The sequence below is a fragment of the Bidens hawaiensis genome, unplaced genomic scaffold (assembly GCF_021521415.1).
Source record: "Bidens hawaiensis isolate Kalapana, Puna unplaced genomic scaffold, B.hawaiensis_p1.1 tig00030796_1, whole genome shotgun sequence".
Classification (NCBI taxonomy): domain Eukaryota; kingdom Viridiplantae; phylum Streptophyta; class Magnoliopsida; order Asterales; family Asteraceae; genus Bidens; species Bidens hawaiensis.
The window spans coordinates 27,061-49,577 of record NW_027495150.1 but is presented as its reverse complement, the minus strand read 5'-3'; the positions used below and the strand labels follow the sequence as shown (position 1 = coordinate 49,577).

Here is a 22,517-nt window from a genome sequence, read left to right as displayed (position 1 = left end):
AGCGCGCAAACATGAGATTTCTCTCATGCGCGAGAAGGGACTCTTAGGTATTCTAGGCCGTTACGTCTAACCACCTATCCTAAAGTCAACGAGCTCTGATACCAATCTGTAACACCCCGACCAAAGGCGGATTATACATCGGGGCGCCACATATTGCTTCATTACTCGCGACACTATTGGTGTCAATATTTATTAATACACATTTTATCGCGCACGCGCAGCGGGGAAAATAGAGAACATAAATCAAACATAAATCAATATATTATAAATTATAACATTCAAACAACATTAACTTGTCTTGATACATTTTAATTCTAGGTCCAAAAGTAAAAACGTCCTACGTGTCCACAAGCTCCAAAACAGCTACTGCAAACCTGAACATGTGTTAAAATAAACGTCAAACACTTGCGTGTTGGTGAGAAATCAAGTTTAATAGATAATCATAGATAATCACAGTAAATCTGCGCGCAACACGTGTATGTCTAGAGTTTAACAAGGGTGTAATCAGATTGTGATCAAGCCTAAGATAGTTCATAGATCATAGTTCAATCCATGCTCCCAATTGAGCATAAAAACGAGAAAACATCTGTGCAAGTGTAAAGAAAGAAAACCGTAAACGATAGGTCTCCCGTGTTCAACTAATGGTACCAACGGAACTGCGGAATAGGCCGAACAAAGCGGTTAATGATACACACATACAAATAAACAGCCAAGTAAACGTCCTCAACACATGGGATACTGCGCGACTAAAGTTCATAAACAAGTTTAAGACTCAAGTTTTGTATGAACACATGAACATCCCAAAGCATTTAAAATAAAAAGGGATTAGATACGAGATAACTCACATGATAAACGATGCGGTGGTAGATAAAGCAAGAACCAACTTTAAACAAGCACAAGTTAACCTATAAATAAGATTATTGTTTAATGATTTGTTTTAAGTCTTGATTATAAGTTAGCATAATTAATAAGTAAATTATAATATATATTACCGGAAAAGCAGGAAGAACAAGGAGGAAGACGGAGGCAGAGAGGAAGACGGCAGAGAGAGCAAGGAGCAAGAGAACATGAGAGATTAAGTGTTTTGTGTGTGATGTGTTATGAAATATTATTATTATTTATAGAGAAACCCTAGGGAACACAATCCCTAGAAAAAGGGGAAAAGATCTCAAAAAGTAAAAGATTCCAAAAGCAAAAGATATCAAAAGATATGGCAGCTGCAGGGGGCAAGATAAAGCTGACAGGGAACAGTAACAGGCATGGCGGGTCAGATAAAGGTACTGGTCAAGCATGGCAAAAGCAGATCTCAAAAGATTATGTCAGTCACTTTATCTGGCAACCAATGGGGTTGGTGCGCATGCTGCGCCGAAAGTAACTATTCAGACATTAGATGGGTTAGGTCAACGGCTCAAAAGATAAGACAACACAAAAGCAAACGGCTAGATTTAAACAGAAGATACAAGGGTTAAGCGCGGGAAGGCTGAGTGCGCGAGCGCGAAGGCTGGCACAACAATCCTTAGCGCACTGCGGGAAGAATCACATCCTTAGCGTGCTGCGTGAAGAACAAGAATTCTAAGCGCATCGCGGGAAGAACATACATTCTTAGCGCATTGCGGGAAGAACATGCATTCTTAGCGCGCTGCGAGAAGAGTTCTCTTCACGCATCGCAGGAACAAGATGTCTTCACGCATTCTTCCATGTAAGGAGTCTGGCGCGTGGAGCTGCAGACATCCTTAGGCGGGAAGAACCAAAGGACAAGCAAAGAGGAAAACAAGGCGTAAGGGCGGGACGGCGACAAGAGGGAAAAGAAGGCGGAAAGAGAGAAGGAAGAGGGACGGGACGGCGGAAAGAAAGAGAGAGAGAGAGACGGGAAGGAAAATATATAGTATTATTAAAAGTAAAATATAAGTATAAATATTAAATAATAAAAGAGAGATCGGGTCAGAGAAACGGGTACCTGGGTCGGGTCGGATCGGGGCAGATGTCACAAGCACGAACCAGTAGACGACTTGACGGGTTGGGTTGGGTCGGGTCGGGTCGGGCTCTAACTAGTTTGAGCCAAACCGATTTGTTTGTTGTATCAGGTTGTATTATAAACCGGTTTTGGCCAAACTGACTTGGCGGACCCAAACCTTGTTTCTTCACACGTCTACCCTAAATAGGGGGCAAATCCATCATTTTAAGCAAACACAGTGAAATCAATAACCTGCCACATTAAAATCTGCTACACATCATCAACCTACCCTTCCTTCCACACCCCTTTTTTGACTATTCTCCTATCTATCTTCGTCTTCCTCACACACCCACCCTAAAATGCAAACCCTTCACTGATCATCAACACCAACAATGGCAGATCCACCCTCAAGCAAAACCCACAACCCATCTCCACCTTCAGCTCCCACAAAAGGTAAGTTCTTTTTCACCAACTATATCTTCTCCAAATCCATCATGATCATACTTGTTCTTCTTCTCTCCTATTTCCCTTCTCAAGTTCCTGACTTTTTCAAAGAAACTGTTATTATTAACAAGCTTTGGGACCTTATTTACCTTTTAGTCATTGGCATTGCTGTTAGTTATGGTTTATTTAGCAGAAAAGCAGATAGGGTTCATAGTTCTGATGATGATAATATTGGGGGAAATGATACGTATTTATCCGGGATTTCGCATATTTCGTCGGTTTTCGAAGATGCGAATTCGTATGGGTTTGTTGAGAAATCTTGGGTTGAGGGTAAGGGTTCAAATTCAAGGGTTTCGGAATTTGAGGGTGACAAGAAGCTGAATCAGTATTATTTAGGGGAATCTTTGGTGGTTATTAATGATAAAAAATTTGTTCTTGAGCAATTGGGTAGTAAGAAGAAAAGTAGTAAACCGAATCTTGGATCCAAAAGTTGGGATTTTGGTACTGGCAAATCGGTTGTTGAAGATTCTGATTCTGATTCTGGTATCTGGTTTCAAGAGAATCAAATTGAAAAGTTTAGGGGTTTGCTGCCAATTAAGTTAGAGGAAAGGTTTCAAGAATCTGGTTCTGATTTCGATGCTGATTCTGATTCTAGAACCCGATTTAATCGGCGTTCAAAATCTATGAAATTGGAGAAACGTGATGAAGCTCGGGATCTTGATTTTGATGGTGTTAATTCACAACCAGTGAGATTCAAGAATTTTTCAGGAAAAGAAGATTCGAGAGGCGTGGAGGTTAATTATGGATACAGAAAGCCGTATCTAAACAGTGAAGCATCATCGTTCATGGAGTCTAAGCATCAAGATTTTGATGGTGCATTTGATAATGGTTTTGAAGATTTTATGAAAAATTTTGGTAAGATTAAGGATGATGATGTCACATTCGATCCAAATATTAACAAACAGTTTGTGAAGTCAAAGAGTCAATCATATAGCACTGGTGCCTCGTTTGATACGAATCTTGCCAATAACTACAAAAAGGGTAAATCGGTCAGAACAAACAGGTCAAAAGAACAGGTTCTTGAACCAAATGTCAACACCTTTCAAAGCCAAACCGATGAGGTTAGATCGGTCAGAATAAACCGGTCGAAAGAACAGGTTCTTGAATCAAACGCCAACACCTTTCAAGGTCAAACCGATGAGGGTAAACCGGTCAGAACAAACCGGTCCAAAGAACAAGTTTTTGAACCAAAGGTCAACACCTTTCAAAGCCAAACCGATGACGGTAAACCGATCAGAACAAGCAGGTTGAAAGAACAAGTTCTTGAACCAAAAGTCAACACCTTTTTAGGTCAAGCTGATGAGGGTAAATCGGTCAGAACAAACAGGTCAAAAGAACAGGTTCTTGAACCAAAGTTCAGCACTTTTCAAAGTCAACCCGATGAGGGAAAACCGATCAGAACAAGCAGGTTGAAAGAACATGTTCATGAACCAAAAGTCAACACCTTTCTAGGTCAAACCGACGTGGGTAAATCGACCAGAGCAAACAGGTCAAAAGAACAGGCTCTTGAACCAAAATTCAGCACCTTTCAAAGTCAAACCGATGAGGGTAAACCGGTCAGAACAAACAGGTCGAAAGAACAGGTTCTTGAATCGAAAGGCAACACCTTTCAAAGTCAAACTGATGTTAAAGCTGAAACGAGTTCAAAACCAGGAATCGAGGAAATGAATGCAGCTGATGAGTTGAGTGACACGGAATTGCATTCAGGTGAAGTTGATAGGAAAGCAGAGGAATTTATAGCCAAATTTAGAGAGCAAATTAGGCTTCAGAAAGTTGCTTCTGCAAGAAAATTAAACATGATGGATTACACTTGAAATTAGTTTACTTTCTTGATGAATGCAGGATTAATGTTGCAAACTATGAAGCATCCTGCAATTTATATGGCAAACAGTTTATCATGTTTTATAAAGTTGAAGTTTTCTAGGATCATTTCCAGCTTCCCATAATGTTTATTACACTTTGCTTACTGTAAATTCATGAGTTTATTTTCATCCATTCATTGATTTGTGTTAAGCTTATTCATGAATATGTGTTTTGCTTTGAATGTTTGATGTTAAAATGCTTATGTTTTCTTGGGTTAAAACTATAACTCCTAGAGACATTCTCTTTTTCTTTTTGTTTGTACCCTATATATTCAGGGACATGATGGTATTAAGGTTATCAGTTATTAATACTAAAGACAGTTTTAAACACTTCTCGGCTTGCTATAAGAACTTTTTAGACATGAGCTTTATATAGGGCCGGCTTGCCACATGTTTCTTAAAAATGTTTCTTTATATATACATAGTCCAGCTTCTTTGTTTTGGGCCTGCGTGTTCTTCACTTCTTTGTGAAGCATGGTAGGCTTAATAGAACAATGATACAAGGTTTAGTGTCGAAGGGGCTAATCGAAGTTGAAAAGTTGTAACGGTGAAAGGGAATTAAGGGGCGAATCCACGATCAATTTCTCGGCTTTCAAATGTACACTACTTCAAAGTTCAGGTATCACGTGGTTTGTACTCCGTTTTTTAAATACAAAGTCGATGCTCATTCTCATTTCCGGTTTTTGAAATTCATGAAAGGTATTTCATTTGTAAATATGAATCAAGCTACAACTTCGATACCATAAAAATTAAAAACTAAGGGTCGAATGGTTTTTTTTTTTGTTTTTTGAACAATAGGGTCAAATGATTAACATATGCTTTTGTATTATGTTTGATCCATCTTACAAAGAAGCATTAACATCTTTCTATATATAGAAGATTATAATATTATGAAAAATAAATAAAAGCAATAATAGTTCATAATGAATATGAAAGTAAGGTGATGAGTCGAAAGACATCTAATATCATGTATTTATAATTCTTTTTTTCTTTGTAGAGTGTGGAATACATAGTTGTGCGGTATGCTTTATATTTTCATGAGTAACGCAAACATTAATGTCATAAGGGTGGTTTGGGTACTTCTCCAACACCCACTCAAATGATTTGGGAAAATAATTTGGTTTAAGAAATCGGGTAGTAATACCCGGATGTGAAGCAAGCGAATTTGATTGTTTTGTTTAGAAAAGTAAATTGGGTACTTGTTTATGATGTGAGTACTTGTTTATGAAATTGGGTGAACGTGAGATGCAACAATTTAAATGGTCTTTCAAAATGGGTAATTTGAGTACTTCTTCGAGCACCCCGATACCCTATTGAAGAGGTAGGTCCCAGCAGAGACCAGTTGGTCCCGCAAGACTCACCTTGAATAGGGACGTCTGCGCAAAGGCCTTCTGCTCCCGCAGGACCCACCATGCTCATAGAATCTTACGCGCAGTACGCAAGCTGTACACGCATGGAAAGCCTCCCAATGGTGAAGTACCCCGCCTGTTCCCGCAGTTGCGGATACAAGCCATCAGGGAAGGCTACCCGCAGACAGCAGGGCTACACGCACAAGGCGATAGCTACTTCAGTAGTCACATGAAGGAATGAGCAAGGCGGGAACAATCCCGCCAAAATGAGCCAGTCCGTATGATTCTGAAAGATCTTTTGTACTATACCTACCAAGGTATGGATAGGACAGACGATCTGACCAGAACAACCCATGAGCCAATCACAGGGTGACAGCTCACCGACAACAGTACGAGGAGGAGCACCCTCTAGTACTGTTTGTCACTATTAGCCGCTGCCTGCTCACCAACTCTTACTGACGGGCGTACGTAGCCTACAGTTGGTAGAATAGTGTTACTGTTGGCCGTAACCTATTCACCAACCAGCATGGCCTGCGTATAATCCACAGTAGGTGGGACGTGCATAATCTACAGTTGGTGGAATAGTGCAGCCGACTTTGTTACTGTTGGCCGTAACTTATCCACCAACCAGTATGGCCTGTGCATAATCCACTGTTGGTAGAACAGGAATATTATTCAGCCGGCTGTACCTGCTTGGAAACCTACCTTCGGCTATAAATACTCCAACATCTTAGAATGGTAAGATCATCTGCTATCCAGTTATCTAGCAATCTCTTAATATACACTTATATTCAGAGCAATCTAGTCTGATTCTCACGCCGGAGGGTGGTCACAAGGAGGAACCCCCCCCTTTTCAGTGACGAGCTTACGGTGTTTGTTTTGCAGGTCTCCTGAAGAACAGCCTTCTCAGCTAGACCTCATCCGTGGGAAACATTACTTAAACCCCAGATTATCTATAATCTATCCAGGGTTCACTTAGTGTTTCTTCATTGGCGCCATCCGTGCATAAAAGCTAGAACAATTTTAGTTTTTTCACAATTTCTGAAGAAATGGTTAACGTTACTCCGGTCCAAAGGCCAGTAACCGACCAAGAAACCCTGGTAACAACCCCAGCAACTGGGGGGAACACCAGCGGTTATACAATCCTTACGAACACTACTCCGACTACCAAAGCCGGAGCAAGTGCAGTAAATATTCCACTGGGGTTCACCGACACCCAGTTGGAAAAACGAACAAGGGCCCCTCGCCAAACACTAGATCAAGTGAAGGCGTGGGCCGGAGCACGGCAAAGAGAATTCCAAGCCGAATTGGATGAACGCTTGCGTTCAGCTCAACAGGCTGACGAATTCGGCAGTACTCGCCAACACCTCAATATGAGCAGTGACTGCGAGTACTCAGACGAGTTGGAGTCCTTTACCGACGCGAACCCTCGCCATAAGGCGAAAGGGAAGCGTAAGGAAACGGACGTCCAACCAAAAAGGAATTTTGGGGAAGCTTTTAAACCAATCGCGGAAAGAAACCCGCGTGACTTCTCCAAAACCTTTAGACCAACTGCTACAAATGCAGGAAAGTCAAAATTCGCAAGGGACATTGCGGAAGCAATCGCCCCGAGAAGTGCCAAACAGATGTCCAACATTGGCACTTATGATGGTCTATCCGACCCAGACGACCATTTGAACAGGTTCATTGCGGGGGCTACCGTCAGCAACTGGACGGAACCCACATGGTGCTACATGTTCCAGATGACTCTGGTCGGAGCGGCCAGGGCATGGTTCGATCGTTTACCGATCCACCACATATATGACTGGGCGGACTTTCAGAACAAGTTCAGCCAGCACTTTAGCCAACAGAGGAAGTACACTGAAGAGCAGTGGACGATCCTCAACTGCGTGAGAGAGGAGGATGAATCTTTACTAGACTTCATCACCCGCTTCAACTCCAAAAAGCTAAGTCTCGGCAACATAAGTGAGGATCTGGTTCGCGCCGCCTTCATCCAAGGCGCCGAATACCCAGAACTTATCCGCACATTGACGGGTAAGGATGGCATGCCATCAACTTGGGATGCCATCATGACGGCGGCAAAGCGCTTTGCCGAGACGGAAAAGCAACTGGGAAGGGATCTTCCCCAGAGTACACACCTCTACACGCAGAGGACAAGGGAGAACAACGTTAGGACCGCCCGGCAGAACAAAAAGAGGAGGCTAGGTATTTGGCAGTCAAGGGTAAACTTTGACACCTCATCCAGCTCTCGCCCTCTTGTTGGCGGAAGAGACAACACACACCCTTCAAACCGAAAACACCGGTGGACGCCACTCACGAAGAGCGTCACGGAGATATTTGCCACGGAAAAATTGCCATGGCCAAAAACCCCATTGATCCGGCAGAAACCTAATGCGGATCAAAGCAAGTCCTGTGATTTCCACGGGACAAAGGGTCATGGTACTGAAGAGTGCACATCCTTGAAAGACATTGTTGAAGCATTTGTCAAGGATGGACGACTTGCACATCTCGTGGCATCAATCAGGAAGGGAGGAAGGAGTGACAACCGGTACAGAGGTAACGGACGAAAGCCCGTCGATATCAGCATCAACATGGTTCATGGCAAGGTCGGAGGAAGAAAAAGACGAATGACAGAACCATGCGCGTGGAAGGAAGCTGAGGTGCGCTTCCCGCGAGTGCCAGGAGGCCCCAGCAAAGAAGGCCCCATCGTCATCAAAAGCCAGCTGGGGCATTACATCACTTCCCGCACTCTTGTTGACAACGGCGCTTCGTCAACAGTGATGTACAGGCAGTTCTTTGACAAGCTGGATGATGAAGACAAAGAACGCCTGGAAACGGTCTACGCTTCAATGGAAGGGTTTGACGGCAGTACAGAAACCCCCCTGGGTATCCTATCTTTCCCCGTCACTCTTACAGATGGAAAACACTCCCGCACAGAGGATGTGGACTTTGTCGTGATGAGGAAGCCACACCACACGTATGACATCCTCTTCGGGAGAGACGGGATGGCAAGATTCAACGCCGTGGTATCTTCAGTCCACGGCATGATGGGATGGCCAACAGCTGAGGGTGTGGCGATGATCACTGGCATTCCCCAGAATTTGGTGAGCGATAACGGCACCAACTTTGCTGACAAGAAGCTACAACAGTGGCTAAAAGAACTTCAAATTACCCACACCTTTACCTCAGTGGCACACCCGCAAGGTAATGGTGAGGTGGAAAGAGCAAACAAGAGCATCGTCGATGGCATAAAGAAAAGACTCTTATAACACAGATCCGGCTGGGTGGACGAGCTTCCGCACGTCCTTTGGGCAAACAGAACGCTGAAGAAGGCCAGTACGGGAGAAACCCCATTCAGCCTCACTTATGGCACTGAAGCCATGGTCCCGGTCGAAATTAGTCTACCCTCGCCAAGGGTCTTGATTCAGCCAGAAGACAATGATGCGGAGAGACGGTTGGATCTTATGCTAACCGAGGAACGCAGAGACTTAGCCGCAGTGCGTGAAGAGAACTACAAACGACAAATGCAAAAGTACTACAACACGCGGGTAAAACTCTGCAACTTCAAAATAGGAGACTACATACTGCGTAACAACGAGGCTTCAAACCAAGAGCGCCCGGGAAAGCTGGCCCCGGTTTGGGAAGGGCCATACATTATCAAAGAAGTCCTGGGAAAGGGCGCATACCGGCTCGAAAGGCTCGATGGCACTCCCATCCCAAGAACATGGAATGGAGCTCAATTACGCAAATGTTATATGTAGATCAATTCCAAAACTTGTAAAGGCCTAGAGCCACTTCTAATGGTAATGATTCTCCTTTCATAATGTGTTTGCCTTTATCCTTATGAACTTCCCACTGGTGCCGGTATTTACCGCATAAACGGGGAGAAGTAAGTTGTTACGTGTGGAAGGCGGCAAAACCCGCATAAACACAACGTTAAAAATAAGGGAAACCTACACGCAGGTATGATGTAAGTAAAGTTTAGCCATCCTTGTAAGTGCAAGTGACGGTCTTACCCGCACAATCACAAACAAGGAAGCAAAACTTCAACCTATCATCTACCACGTTCAAAGGTTATCCTAAAAAAAAAAAAAAAAAAAAAAAAAAAAAAAAAAAAAAACCTACACGCAGGTCAGATAAGGGTAAAGTTTTGCCATCCTACTAAGTGCAAGTGACGGTACTACCCGCACAATCACGGAAGAGGAAGCAAAACTTCACACCTATTATCAACCACGTTTAAAGGTTAACTTATCCTCAAAAGATGAGGAAAACCTACACGCAGGTCAGATGAAGGTTAAAGTTTAACCATCCTACTAAGTGCAAGTGACGGTTCTACCCGCACAATCACGAAAGAGGAAGCAAAACTTTAACCCATTAACCACGTTCAACAGGTTAACTTATTCTAAACACTTGGAAAATTGCTAATTTAAACTAAGTATGCAAGTCATAAGTTTATAAAGCAAGGAACCCAAAGAAAGAAATAACAATCTTATACGCAAAAAGATTTATATTTCACAAATAAATTATTACAAGAATGGCCGGGTAACTACCCGCCTACGAAAAGAAAAATAAATACATCCGTACAAGACTATCCTAGCAATGGGAAGGGATCTTTGGGATCAAGCTTCAGGGCCGCTTCCACTTGGACCCGCTCCATCAGAGGAACGAGGCGGTTCAAGGAAAGCTTTAAGGATAGCTAACCCATCATCAGCAGCAGCTACTTGGTTCACCTTCTCCACCACCGGATGCGGGAAGGCAGCGTATTGATTTACTGCTTGGTCATATATGGCTTCGGTATCTACGTTGTACAAAGGGAAGTTGGATGGCGGGACGCCTTTCTCAACAAACCCTAGACCAAGCAGGAAACCGACCCGTTCCCCATCCTCGTGAGAAGCGTTGAGGGCTGCGCTCATTGCATCATCGTAAGATGTCTCTGAGAAGACCCGATGCACAACCTACATAAAAAAATATACAAGTGTCAACACCCTAATTACAAAGATAAGCGTGAAGACATGAAGATAAGACTTACCTGAGACAACGCTTCTCGAAGAAGCCATTCCTTGGCAACCAGAGCTTCTTTAAGGGCGGCTTGAGCTTGGGTGCAGGCGCGTTCGGCTTCGCTTTTGTTTAGTTTGGCAAGTAGCACTTCCTTTGCGGCAGCCTCTTCGACGCCCTTAAGCTTCCGCTCGGTGTGATCAAGCACGCCCCTCTGGTCCAGGATCTCTTGAAGTTTCTTGGCATCCTCCATCGCCAAGGCATCATGAGCACGTTGGAGAGCCTCCAATTTGGCCTTGAGTTCCTCGTTCTCCACGCGTAAAGGCTCAGCAACGGCTTCAGCCTTGGTAGCCCTCTCGGTTGCGTTCCTCGCAGTCTCCTTAGCCAGCCGAAGCTGTTCGTTAACAGCTTGGGCAGCCTTGGAGCGGGCCTCGAGTCGCGCTTGAACCTCAACCTCGAGGGCCTTGAAGGCCTTCTCCTTCTCCGCAGCAGCTGCGGCCAACTTTTGGTTCTCCTCCCGAAGAGCCCGCGCTTGAGATATTTCCTTGGCGCGAGCTGCTTTTAACTTGTCGTTTTCACGACAAAGCAGCTCGACGCGCGGCTGCATCCGGGCTTGGAGAACCCGAAGCTCATTGGTTAGCCTACCCTCCTGGTAGCTAGCCATGGCTTCCCCCAACGCACCATGGGGAGCAGCGTGGCGAGCCCATTCCACGCACTCCACAGGGGTACGAAGGGTTGTTCCTCGGCGTATGTTCCATCGCGGAACATACACTTCATTGGAATCCGAAACTGCAGAAAACAAAAAGCAGTTAGGAAAAGATGATAAAATATATAAGTGAAAAAGGGCCAAAGGAACCCTACGCACCTGTAGGGTCAATTACAGGCCGATAGCCGCCGAACCCATCACCTGAACCCAATGGAAATCCATCCAAGAGGTCAGGCAGATGGGAAGGTGGCGGAAAGATGCGAGAAGCCCCACGCGTACCTGAGGGACCGGCCATCGTTGCCGGGGGCGCAGTAGCAGCAGCCGTGGTTGCCGCCGTGGTCGCTGCCGCAGAATCTGCGGCAAAAGTAACCGCCGGCTCTGTGAAGGATGCTGTAAAAATTGCACTCACAGCCGGCGGTGACGTCATCTCGGCTGGAACAGTCGGCTCAGAATGAGCAACTGAACCAGCGGAAGCAGGCGCAGGCGCCTGGGTCGACGCCTCAGGTAGGCTGACCAAGCCTACCGTCATTGGCGGAGAGGTAGTACTCGGCCCCTCACCCTGGAATGCGCCAACATCCACACCTGCGTAAAGAAGAAAAGTGTTAAAAGACGGAAGATTAAATTACGAAGATAAAAGCCAAGAGTTGTACTTACGGGTTTTCTTGAGCTTGAACGTACGGACGGGCGGGGACGAACCCGATGGAGCCGGTCTCTTGATGCCGGTCACCGTCGTCGTCATTGGTTCTCCGGAGGTAACAGTCGTAGCCTCCGGAACAGTGGTCTTCTCACCACCGGGGTTCCCCGCCACCTCTTCACTATCTGACTCAGTGTCAGATAGGAGCACTGGATCGGCTGTGGAGGCCGCCTTCTCCTTCCCTTTCCCGCCGGCAGCCCTCTTCTTCCGCACTAACGGAGGACCATCTGCGGATTCCTCAGAAGAAGACAGGTCAGGAATTCCAGCAGCGGGTACAGCACTGAGGGGGGGAGGAGAGAATAACGCCTTACCTGGCCGCCGGTGGCTCAGGATCTCGTGGCCCAGCGGATAGACCTCCACAAACCGATCCGCTGTTTGCTCCAGGATGGGCAACTCATTCTCGTCAAGAGCACGAGTACCCACCCGCACGGGATCGTTAGCTTCCCGCGGGTACAGGAGCGACTCCAAATTGTTCCCCTCTGAAAGAAAAGAAACAGTTAGAAGACAAACTCATATAAGCAAGAAAGACAAGACATACCATAAGGAGTAGAGTTCAAACCGTATTCGAGAAGGATGGGAACCTGAGACGCCTCCTTCCATACCCGGCTCATCCCCAACATCACCATCCCGGACTCCGCAAACCGGTAAACCGGAGATTGGACCCGGGATATCTTTGCAAACCATTCCGCCTCCTGGTAGTTTGTGGCGTGGTGGCTCGGAATGGCTTGGCCATTTTTAAACTTCATGGCAATGGGGACGGCGCGAGCAGAAATGTAGAAGAACTCCCGCTTCCACGATCGGAGACTGCGCTCGGTCGCGCAAATCTTCAAACCCTTGATTCGGGTTGTCAGGGTGTACCACCCCTGGATGCACCTCCAAGTATAGAAGGTCATCAGGCGGTCCACGTAGGGCTCAACACCCAATATCCGGCACACCCACTCGAAGTGGCGAATCTTCGCGATCGCCATTGGGTGCAGCTCGGTCAGATGAACACCGTGCCTTTCGAGGACACGGTAAACAAACTTTGTCAATGGGAACCTAAGGTTCCCATAAACAAAGAATGCAACATACACCCCGATCTTGCCACTGGGGGCATCGTACACGGTCTGATGGGGTTCTGGAAACTCAGGCTCGAGAGGATCGAGCATGAACTTCCTAACAACATACCGGTACTGATCGCCGGGCAGAGCACACTGGCACTCGCCAGCAGTACTCCTATCATCGGTGGTAGACTCGAGATCATGTGAAGACATCTTGCAGAAAGAAAGCGATTTCGGGAAAATGCTTGCCTGAAAAGGGGAGTATTTGCCGGAAATCGCTAAGAAGAAGAAGAGAAGGGTGAAGGTGTGAAATAAAAAAGGACCCTTTCCCCCTTTATATACTAATCGCAATTAATGCGGTGAATTTAATGCGGAGGAGAGAGAAATCGAGGGTGCAATGAAACTATGACGCGTGGCAAAAAGCAAGCTGGCAACAGCTGTAAAAAGGACGCGCGCCAGTAATTTCGCGGCCACGCGCCCGGAAAATCGCGCCCACGCGCCTGAAAAAGCGTCTGGAATGACCATGTACTGTCACGTCACCATAACTTCCTGCACGTCCTGACACAGTCAGAAGAAACCGTCGCACGACGTTTCAGATGTTTGGACTGTTCTTATCCTCACCAACCTTTCGAATTTCAAAATTCAAAATTCAAAAAGATTCAAAAGTAAGCGGGAAAATACCCCTTACCTTGGCAACCAAGTAACCATAAGACGGATGCGGGTACAGTGTTAAGACAAAACCCTTCACATACCTAGCACCCGCAGGGAATTGAAGCCAAGAAAACCCCGGCAACAAAGTAACTATAAGGCGGGTGCGGGTACAGTGTTAAGGCAAAACCCTTCACATACCTAGCACCCGCAGGGAATTGACGCCAAGGGTACCTTGAAAGTAAAGTAACCGTAAGACAAGCGCGGGTACAGTGTTAAGGCAAAACCCTTCACATACCTAGCGCTCCGCAGGGAATTGAAACCAAGAAGGATCTTCTGGGCAATGCTTGCGGAAACGGAAATAACATCCCCGCATAGCGGGAACGTCGAGAACTACATTGTTTGAGGCTCCAGGATGGAATTGGTGGTTTAAACATAATTGATCACTATGTTCAAAACCACCAAAACCTCAAAAAGAAACCACACAAGTGAGACTCAACGCTCCTGACTTGCGAGAAGGTTACATACCTACCCGCATCATACCCAAAGATCAAGCAAAAAAATCGGGAATTTTTGCAAGTGACATTAGGAAACCCGCGGGAAGAATCCCCACGGAGAACCTAAAAACTAAAAACCCTTTTCAAAACCCCTTGCTTAAAGTCCAAAAGTTCACCCCACTTTATTAAACATTCATGAGAATAACATTGGACTGGGGGGACTTGAAGAGGTAGGTCCCAGCAGAGACCAGTTGGTCCCGCAAGACTCACCTTGAATAGGGACGTCTGCGCAAAGGCCTTCTGCTCCCGCAGGACCCACCATGCTCATAGAATCCTACGCGCAGTACGCAAGCTGTACACGCATGGAAAGCCTCCCAATGGTGAAGTACCCCACCTGTTCCCGCAGTTGCGGATACAAGCCATCAGGGAAGGCTACCCGCAGACAGCAGGGCTACACGCACAAGGCGATAGCTACTTCAGTAGTCACATGAAGGAATGAGCAAGGCGGGAACAATCCCGCCAAAATGAGCCAGTCCGTATGATTCTGAAAGATCTTTTGTACTATACCTACCAAGGTATGGATAGGACAGACGATCTGACCAGAACAACCCATGAGCCAATCACAGGGTGACAGCTCACCGACAACAGTACGAGGAGGAGCACCCTCTAGTACTGTTTGTCACTATTAGCCGCTGCCTGCTCACCAACTCTTACTGACGGGCGTACGTAGCCTACAGTTGGTAGAATAGTGTTACTGTTGGCCGTAACCTATTCACCAACCAGCATGGCCTGCGTATAATCCACAGTAGGTGGGACGTGCATAATCTACAGTTGGTGGAATAGTGCAGCCGACTTTGTTACTGTTGGCCGTAACTTATCCACCAACCAGTATGGCCTGTGCATAATCCACTGTTGGTAGAACAGGAATACTATTCAGCCGGCTGTACCTGCTTGGAAACCTACCTTCGGCTATAAATACTCCAACATCTTGGAATGGTAAGATCATCTGCTATCCAGTTATCTAGCAATCTCTTAATATACACTTATATTCAGAGCAATCTAGTCTGATTCTCACGCCGGAGGGTGGTCACAAGGAGGAACCCCCCCCCCCTTCTCAGTGACGAGCTTACGGTGTTTGTTTTGCAGGTCTCCTGAAGAACAGCCTTCTCAGCTAGACCTCATCCGTGGGAAACATTACTTAAACCCCAGATTATCTATAATCTATCCAGGGTTCACTTAGTGTTTCTTCACCTATACTATCCATTTAAATTTTTTTTAAAAAGGAGTAGCGATATTATGTTTTGGACAATTATCTTTTCCTTACCAATGAAATAGGAAAAAGATTTTATTATTATTATTTTACAACAAACACTTTTAATCTGGTAAGGGCACTGATAAAATTTTTTTTTTCAGGACTCGAGCCAGTGACATCTCTAAGGAAAATCGAAACCCTTGAAGAAAACGTTCCTAACCACCTCACCGATAGGGTTGTTCAAAAAGCTCGAGGCTCGAAGCTCGGGCTCGTGGCTCGCTCAAAAAAAGCTCGATTAAAACTAGCTATAAAAAAGTTGATTTGAAACATCCTGAGCTGATTTGGATCATTTTTGTAACCGAGCCACAATCGACTCTAGCTCGGCTCGTTGGCTCGATCTTAAGCTCGTTTAACTTTAAAATCAAGCTAGAGCCTAACTAAGTTACCCCGTTTAATTTCGAGCCCGAGCTCGAAACACCCTGACTTGACTCGGGATCGACTCGTGAGCAGCCCTACTCACCGAAGTGGTGATGGCGGAAATAACTATACCAGTAAAATGAGTTGATGTTCTACACAAAAGAAAATCAATATCAATAAATTAAAAATAATTTCAATATCTATAAAGTAAAAGCCTCACCCCTTGTAGTATGGTGGTAAAGATTTTGATGTTACGCAGTAAAAGCTGGGGTTCCGTGTCTTATAAAAGACAAAATGTGAGGAATAAAAGAATTAGCTTTTAAAAAAATAACTAAAAATAAGTTAAGCACCATTAAAACAAATATTTTAAATTAATGCATATATAATATTAAGGACATCTGACATCATGTGATGCGTCACTATGTTGGATTTAAGTGTTGTAAAATTTTCACTAGATATTTTTAATTTCAACTTGTATTATATAATTTCTTGCATCTTATTTGGTGGTATACCATATACATTACCGGTACCAAGGCGACCGACAATAATATTACGTTATGTGTTGTCGTTGAATTCATCATATGAATTCATCTAATAATATTGTGTCATGCAGTGTTGACTGGATGCTCAATGAAGCCACGCTGAATTCGCCTGAGCCTGTTGTGGTTAAGGCGAACGATGGTTTCACTAAATTTTTTGATTTTGGAATTTTTTAATATAACACAATGATGTAAAAATAATTTTTATAATTAAAAAACATTAAACATCTTAAAAATATAAAAAAAATTACAAGTGAACGAGGCCTTAGGCTTTTTCATTTTTTTTCCTTCTAAATTTGTAAACTAATATATTTTCTTATTTTGAACAAAACCTAACAAATTAATACGAAATATTATAACATTTTAGGCTATGAAATACATATTAAAATTTGGCTAAAATTACTCAAAAAAAAAAAATCTCATCTGTTTGTTTATAAAACAAAGGCCCTAAAAGAAAAGCCCATCCTCATACATTAACCATATTCTACTTCATCGTGATACCCACTTCTTCTTCATTGTGATAGATGCATATTCTTCATCAGTTTTTTTTTTTTTTTTAATTTTTTTTAACTATTAAATAAAGAAATGCAAAGGTCAAGACTCAACTTTCCTTTCGCCACTTTCCAAATTCTCCTTCACCAGCCGCTAGCTAGCTTGCGGCCACTCACCGGCACCATCCATCACGCCATCGAGTTGTGGTGTACGCCTCTGAAGTGGCTTGCGGCCACTCCCCTGCGTTAGCCATTGGCGAGCCACAACGGATAGCCTTATGACCAATGAGAATTTATATAAATGTATCAAATCAAATTAACCATTTATTATATTCTAGTTTATAAGTACTTAATTAATATTATTGTAGCATATTTTATTTATTTTATTGACTTTAGTTTATATTTTACAATGTTTGTATTAAGTCAAAATTTTATATATTCTGGAAACGAACTAGCATCAATTACCGTTTCAATTCCAAGATTTGACTTAATATTAATAATTTCATAATTCAAGACTCTAATAAATGGTTAAAAACTGAACCAAATATTATATGAGATATAGTATTAAGAAGGGCCGACCCTAGGTGGCCGACGGCCATAGGCCAAACCCGCGTTAGGCCCGATCTTTTTTTTAAACATATATGTATTTCGATTAATACAATATGTATATTTAGTGTTTAAACTTAATTACAAAACTACTAGCTTGGTCTAGTGACAAATGTGTATTACTCCCACCCAAAAGTTATGGATTCTAGTTTTATTCGAAACATGTTTAATCCTATTTTTATACGAAAGTTTTTTACACAACCTAAATTAATCAAGTAAGCCCATATCAAAATTAAATTGTTTAAATCCAACAAAATACTCATTTTACTTCATGCCAAAAGAAAAAAAAAAATTCGCCTTCGGCCCAATTTTTTTTTTTCAGAGCCGGCCCTGGTATTAAGCATAAATAGCTATTAAAGAGAGATTATTTGGACAAAAGAGAGAATTTAGTTTTCAATGAAAGAGTAGTTATTGTACTTACAATTATAGAAAAGAACAATTTGTGCACCACAAGTTCGTCAAGTTGAGAAGTCGTGACATCAAATTCTAGCTTTAATTAAATCAGGATTTGGTACTTTTTTCAGTACTTTTCTAATAAAAGATGAATTTATCATTTAAAAAAACATGACGCTCAAACTAGACGTTAGTCTATTCTAGAAGTCATAAGCGTGATATACGAGTATATGACTAGGATCAAATAAACAATTTATTAAAATTTAGCTTTACAAATGAAGAATTTGTGTGATTATTTTTAATAACCTCTTAAAATAATATATTACATAAAATGATATAAATGAAACGGTTTTTATGTTTAACATCTTTTTAAATGGCTAACGTACATATCCTCTAATTCTAATATTAAATCTACATTATTATCCATTACGATACACAAACCCTTAAGTGCATGGGAATGTGTGTGAGGGCGCCAATTTACACAAACCCTTAAGACCGCTAGAACAAAAGCTCTTGAGTTATATGTTAGAATCTATTTAAAAGGGATGATAGAAACAAAATTATTTAAGGGTATGTAGTTTGGAAACACGTATGCTCAAGACTCTTAATTATATATTATATAATCTTTTAAAGCATCTCTAATGGGATATCTTACACATGGAGCCATGTTAGAGCTGCCCGTACGGATCGTATCGTAGGAACACACATCTGCACACCCCCTCTTGCCTTTTGAAATGCTACAAGTAGTTCCAATGTTGTTGTGGAATTTTAGCTCTTGACTAGTGACCGTTTTTCTCTGTGTTTTAAGTCCTTAAATCCTTTTGAAAGTATATTCATTTATATGCAATTTGCCTTTTAATATTATTGGTATAAAAATCCATAAATAGTTTAATAATACTATTTATACACTATTTAGGTGCTGTTTGTTTTTGCAGACATAAACTGTCTGCAAGCTGATTTCATCTGTTTTCATGTCTGCAACTGAAGATGTGGTCTGAAGATCTGCAAGCTGAAAATATAAGACTGTTTGTTTTTATAAGCTGATACTGTCTGCATAACTGTCAAACTTATCTCACAAGATAGAAGTCATTTATTCAAGTTACATCTAGTTTTTAGTCTTTGCTTGCCATGCCGATTTGGTTTTGGTGGGTGGTGGAAGGTGGTGGTGGTGGATGGTGGTAGTGGCGGCGGACGGTGGGTAGTGGCGGTGGATGGTGGTGGTGGACAATGGGTGGTGGTGATGGATGGTTTTGGTTGGTGGTGGACGGTGGTGGTGATGGATGGTGGTGGTGGTGGGTGATGGATGGTGGTGGTGGCGGTGATGGATGGTGGTGGTGGTGATGGATGGTGGGTGGTGGACGGTGGTGGTGGTGGTGGCGGACGGTGGTGGTGATGGATGGTGGGTGGTGGACGGTGGTGGTGATGGATGGTGGGTGGTGGACGGTGGTGGTGGCGGTGGATGGTGGTGGACGGTGGCGGCGGGGTACGGGGGTGGTGGTGGCGGCGTACGGTGGGTGGTGGTGTTGGCGGACGGTGGTAGGAGCAGTGGATGAGAGGGTGGCTGCAAAGGTTTTTTTGTGAAGATGTTTTAAGCAAGATTTCCTTGCTTTTCTTTTAAGATGAAAGAAGATAACTTCAGATCTGTTTTAAGAAAAAAAACAAACAGTCTTCAAGGGTAATGTCTGCGCGCCTGCAGACATTAGCTCCCTTGAAGATGTTTGAAGAAAAAACAAACATCCCCTTACTCTTTTCTTTTTGTATTAAAGGTGGTTAGTGATCGGTTAGAAGATAGTGGAATCTTGAAATATGGTGATGTCAGTATGGGATCATCTCGACAAGGGGGGCCAATTTGAACCCCAACTATGGACGATATTATATTATTTATGCTCCAAAAAAGAAAACATAGTTATATATGCTATAGTTTATTAAAACCGGTATTGATATTCATTATTATGGTTTCAATATGGTATAACTCAGTTTCAGCCAGTTTTAAAACGGTAGTTTGGGCTGTGTTTTATTTGCTTTTTTGTTTTGGTATTTTCGGTACCACTATCAGTTCGGTATCAATCTCATTCTTATTTCCGTCACTGATTTTCAGCAACATCCTTTTTTGTGTAACAAAGTAATATACAGTTTCCCAACATCGCACGGGGAAAAATCTTCTAATTAATAACTAACCATTGCCAATGAGCTAGTGATAGAGTGGTAAGAGAAAGACTTGATGTTCTATGTGACCCAGGTTCGATTCATGTTCTTAACATTTAGTTTCTGTGACACTGGGTGATGATGGGAGAGTAGGCGAGTAAGTGGCACACTGGTTGGATTCTTGAACCGAGCGTGCTTTATCTCACTGCACTGTCGTTCATTCGGGCGAGTGTTCACGGACGTTGGCCTTATGTGAGGGTTTTTCCGGATCAAAAGGCGAGTGTATCCCAATGCATTTAGTGAATTTAGCCAGTAGCTCATTTGAAGGATTTGTTGGCCTTTCAAACAACAACAACTAACCGTTTATGTGATCTGGATGCCAAGTTTTACCATACTTCAATTTTCACAATTCAACTGGACTGAATTTGACATAACTGTATTTATGTAGGATGACAAAGAAAAATCTATAATATTAAAATAATCTCACAAGTGATTGTGACATGGGCGACCTTTTTGGTTCGCCGAGGACATGTGGGTACCCATCCGGCTTATGTTTTAACCTAAAATAATAGACTTCCAAAATCCTTAATATAGATTTATTTATATCGAATTCAAATTATATTCTTTACTTTATAATATAAACTTCAAAAACATAATACCTGTTGTTAATTTGTTAGATCATATACAAATAGGACACCTGAAACCTAAGGAGTGAAAAAAGAAAGAGGATATGTTGGCATTTTGTAGGGGTTTGTGTTCAAGGGGGTTCAGTCGGACACAAGACGTCAAATATTGGGGACAATTGAAATCCCGTTACAGATAGGATCAAGGAAAACGATGTTAAAAAACTCTATCTGGATAAAGCACTATACAATACTATGTGTAGTCTAGATTAGACTATCTGATAATATGAGTGAAAAAATAAATATTTTTTTAATGTTTTATTTAAATATTGATGTATTGACATGTATGGCTTTGCGCTATCAACACGTATCCACAGCCAATAATCATCGTTTATCAAGAACATTGAATCTGATTACATCTAATACTATAATCAGATGAATATGTTTCATCTATATTATTTAATAGTACTAGTTGTGAATAAATTAAATTTATGATTTAGGTTTGTGCAAAGTTATAAAAATAAACTTTTTAAGTACCAAAATCTATACAGGTGGCTAATAATTTAAGATTTGGGTTATGAATAATTTGATCATAGAATGCTACGAAAAGAACTCCAGGTGTAAAACAACATAATACAATGTTTTAGAAGCAGGGCGCACGACTATGCGGTCAATACATCCATACCATGTTTCCTAGTACATGCCGAATACAACTATGTAGCCGAAAGACCCATAATTGTGTCCTCTTTACATGAAACACAAACTTAATTTATGTAATAAAGTTACATAGCTGCAAGATTAGTTTTTAACTTAAAAATTCAGAAGTTTGTTACAAATTTGGCTTTTGTTGTGGTCTTTGAGATCAAATCAATGTGTAATCATTTAGCATTGTTAATAATCGTGTGTGATGTGTAATTCCAGGTAAACTGCCCGAATAAATGTAGACAAAGTAGACAGGTCTTCACAGTGGATCAAATCAAATTTATATAAAATTGTTATTATATATGTAATTGTATTGAGCTTCTTAACCGTAATTAAGTTTTAACCTACACCAATGCCTTTATAATGTATTTTGTAGCTCTAAAACTTACAATTTTTAGTGCAAATGTTATACAAACTCTTCTTAGCGGTATGTAAATCATTTTATGAGAGTTAACGAGTCGATCAAAATGAACATTCATTTTAAAGGAAATAGAGTTCTTTTTTTTTAAATAACCTTTATTATTAAAGAGAAATCTCTTAAACATCCAAAAGTCTTAGGTTCAGGTCCAACAAAGTAAAAAAGAAATTTATCATTAAAACAAAAATTGGATTCTAATAATTCAAAATATTGACCATTGATCAATATTAATCCCAACTATCACTTTAACCGGCGGCAATCCCAACTATAACTTTTTTTACTAATAGCAATCATTGTCTAAAAAACCGTTAACTCCGTTAATTTAGTTCTTTTAAGTCAATGTGAAATGACAAAACAGCCCTCAATTACAAGTATATAGTAACAACAATAATAATAATAATAAACAAAAAGAATGAGCCAACCTCAAAAGTTATCTCCTTCGACCTAACTTCACTAAACGTCTAAACCCCAATAACCACCGTAGGATCTCACTCAACCGGAAAATCGGGAACTCCGATGATCACCACCGAACCTGCAACTCTACTAAATCAACGAATAATCACAAATTTATCTCACAGACAATGTTATAGACCGCATTCGTTTGGTGCATATCACGCCCTATCTAAAATCAACGCAAAATCACAAAGTTTGATATGAAACCCTACTCCCAAATTGGCTCAGA

At 42.2% G+C, this 22,517-nt stretch overlaps 1 protein-coding gene across 1 annotated transcript; it reads left to right on the top strand.

Moving 5' to 3' along the window:
* The first annotated feature begins 2,288 nt into the window (after positions 1–2,288).
* Positions 2,289–4,372, top strand: LOC143581047 (uncharacterized). Its single transcript, XM_077063921.1, has one exon. It carries the CDS (start codon positions 2,347–2,349, stop codon positions 4,270–4,272), a length of 1,926 nt encoding a protein of 641 aa, XP_076920036.1. The 5' UTR covers positions 2,289–2,346; the 3' UTR covers positions 4,273–4,372.
* Positions 4,373–22,517: the final 18,145 nt, after the last annotated feature.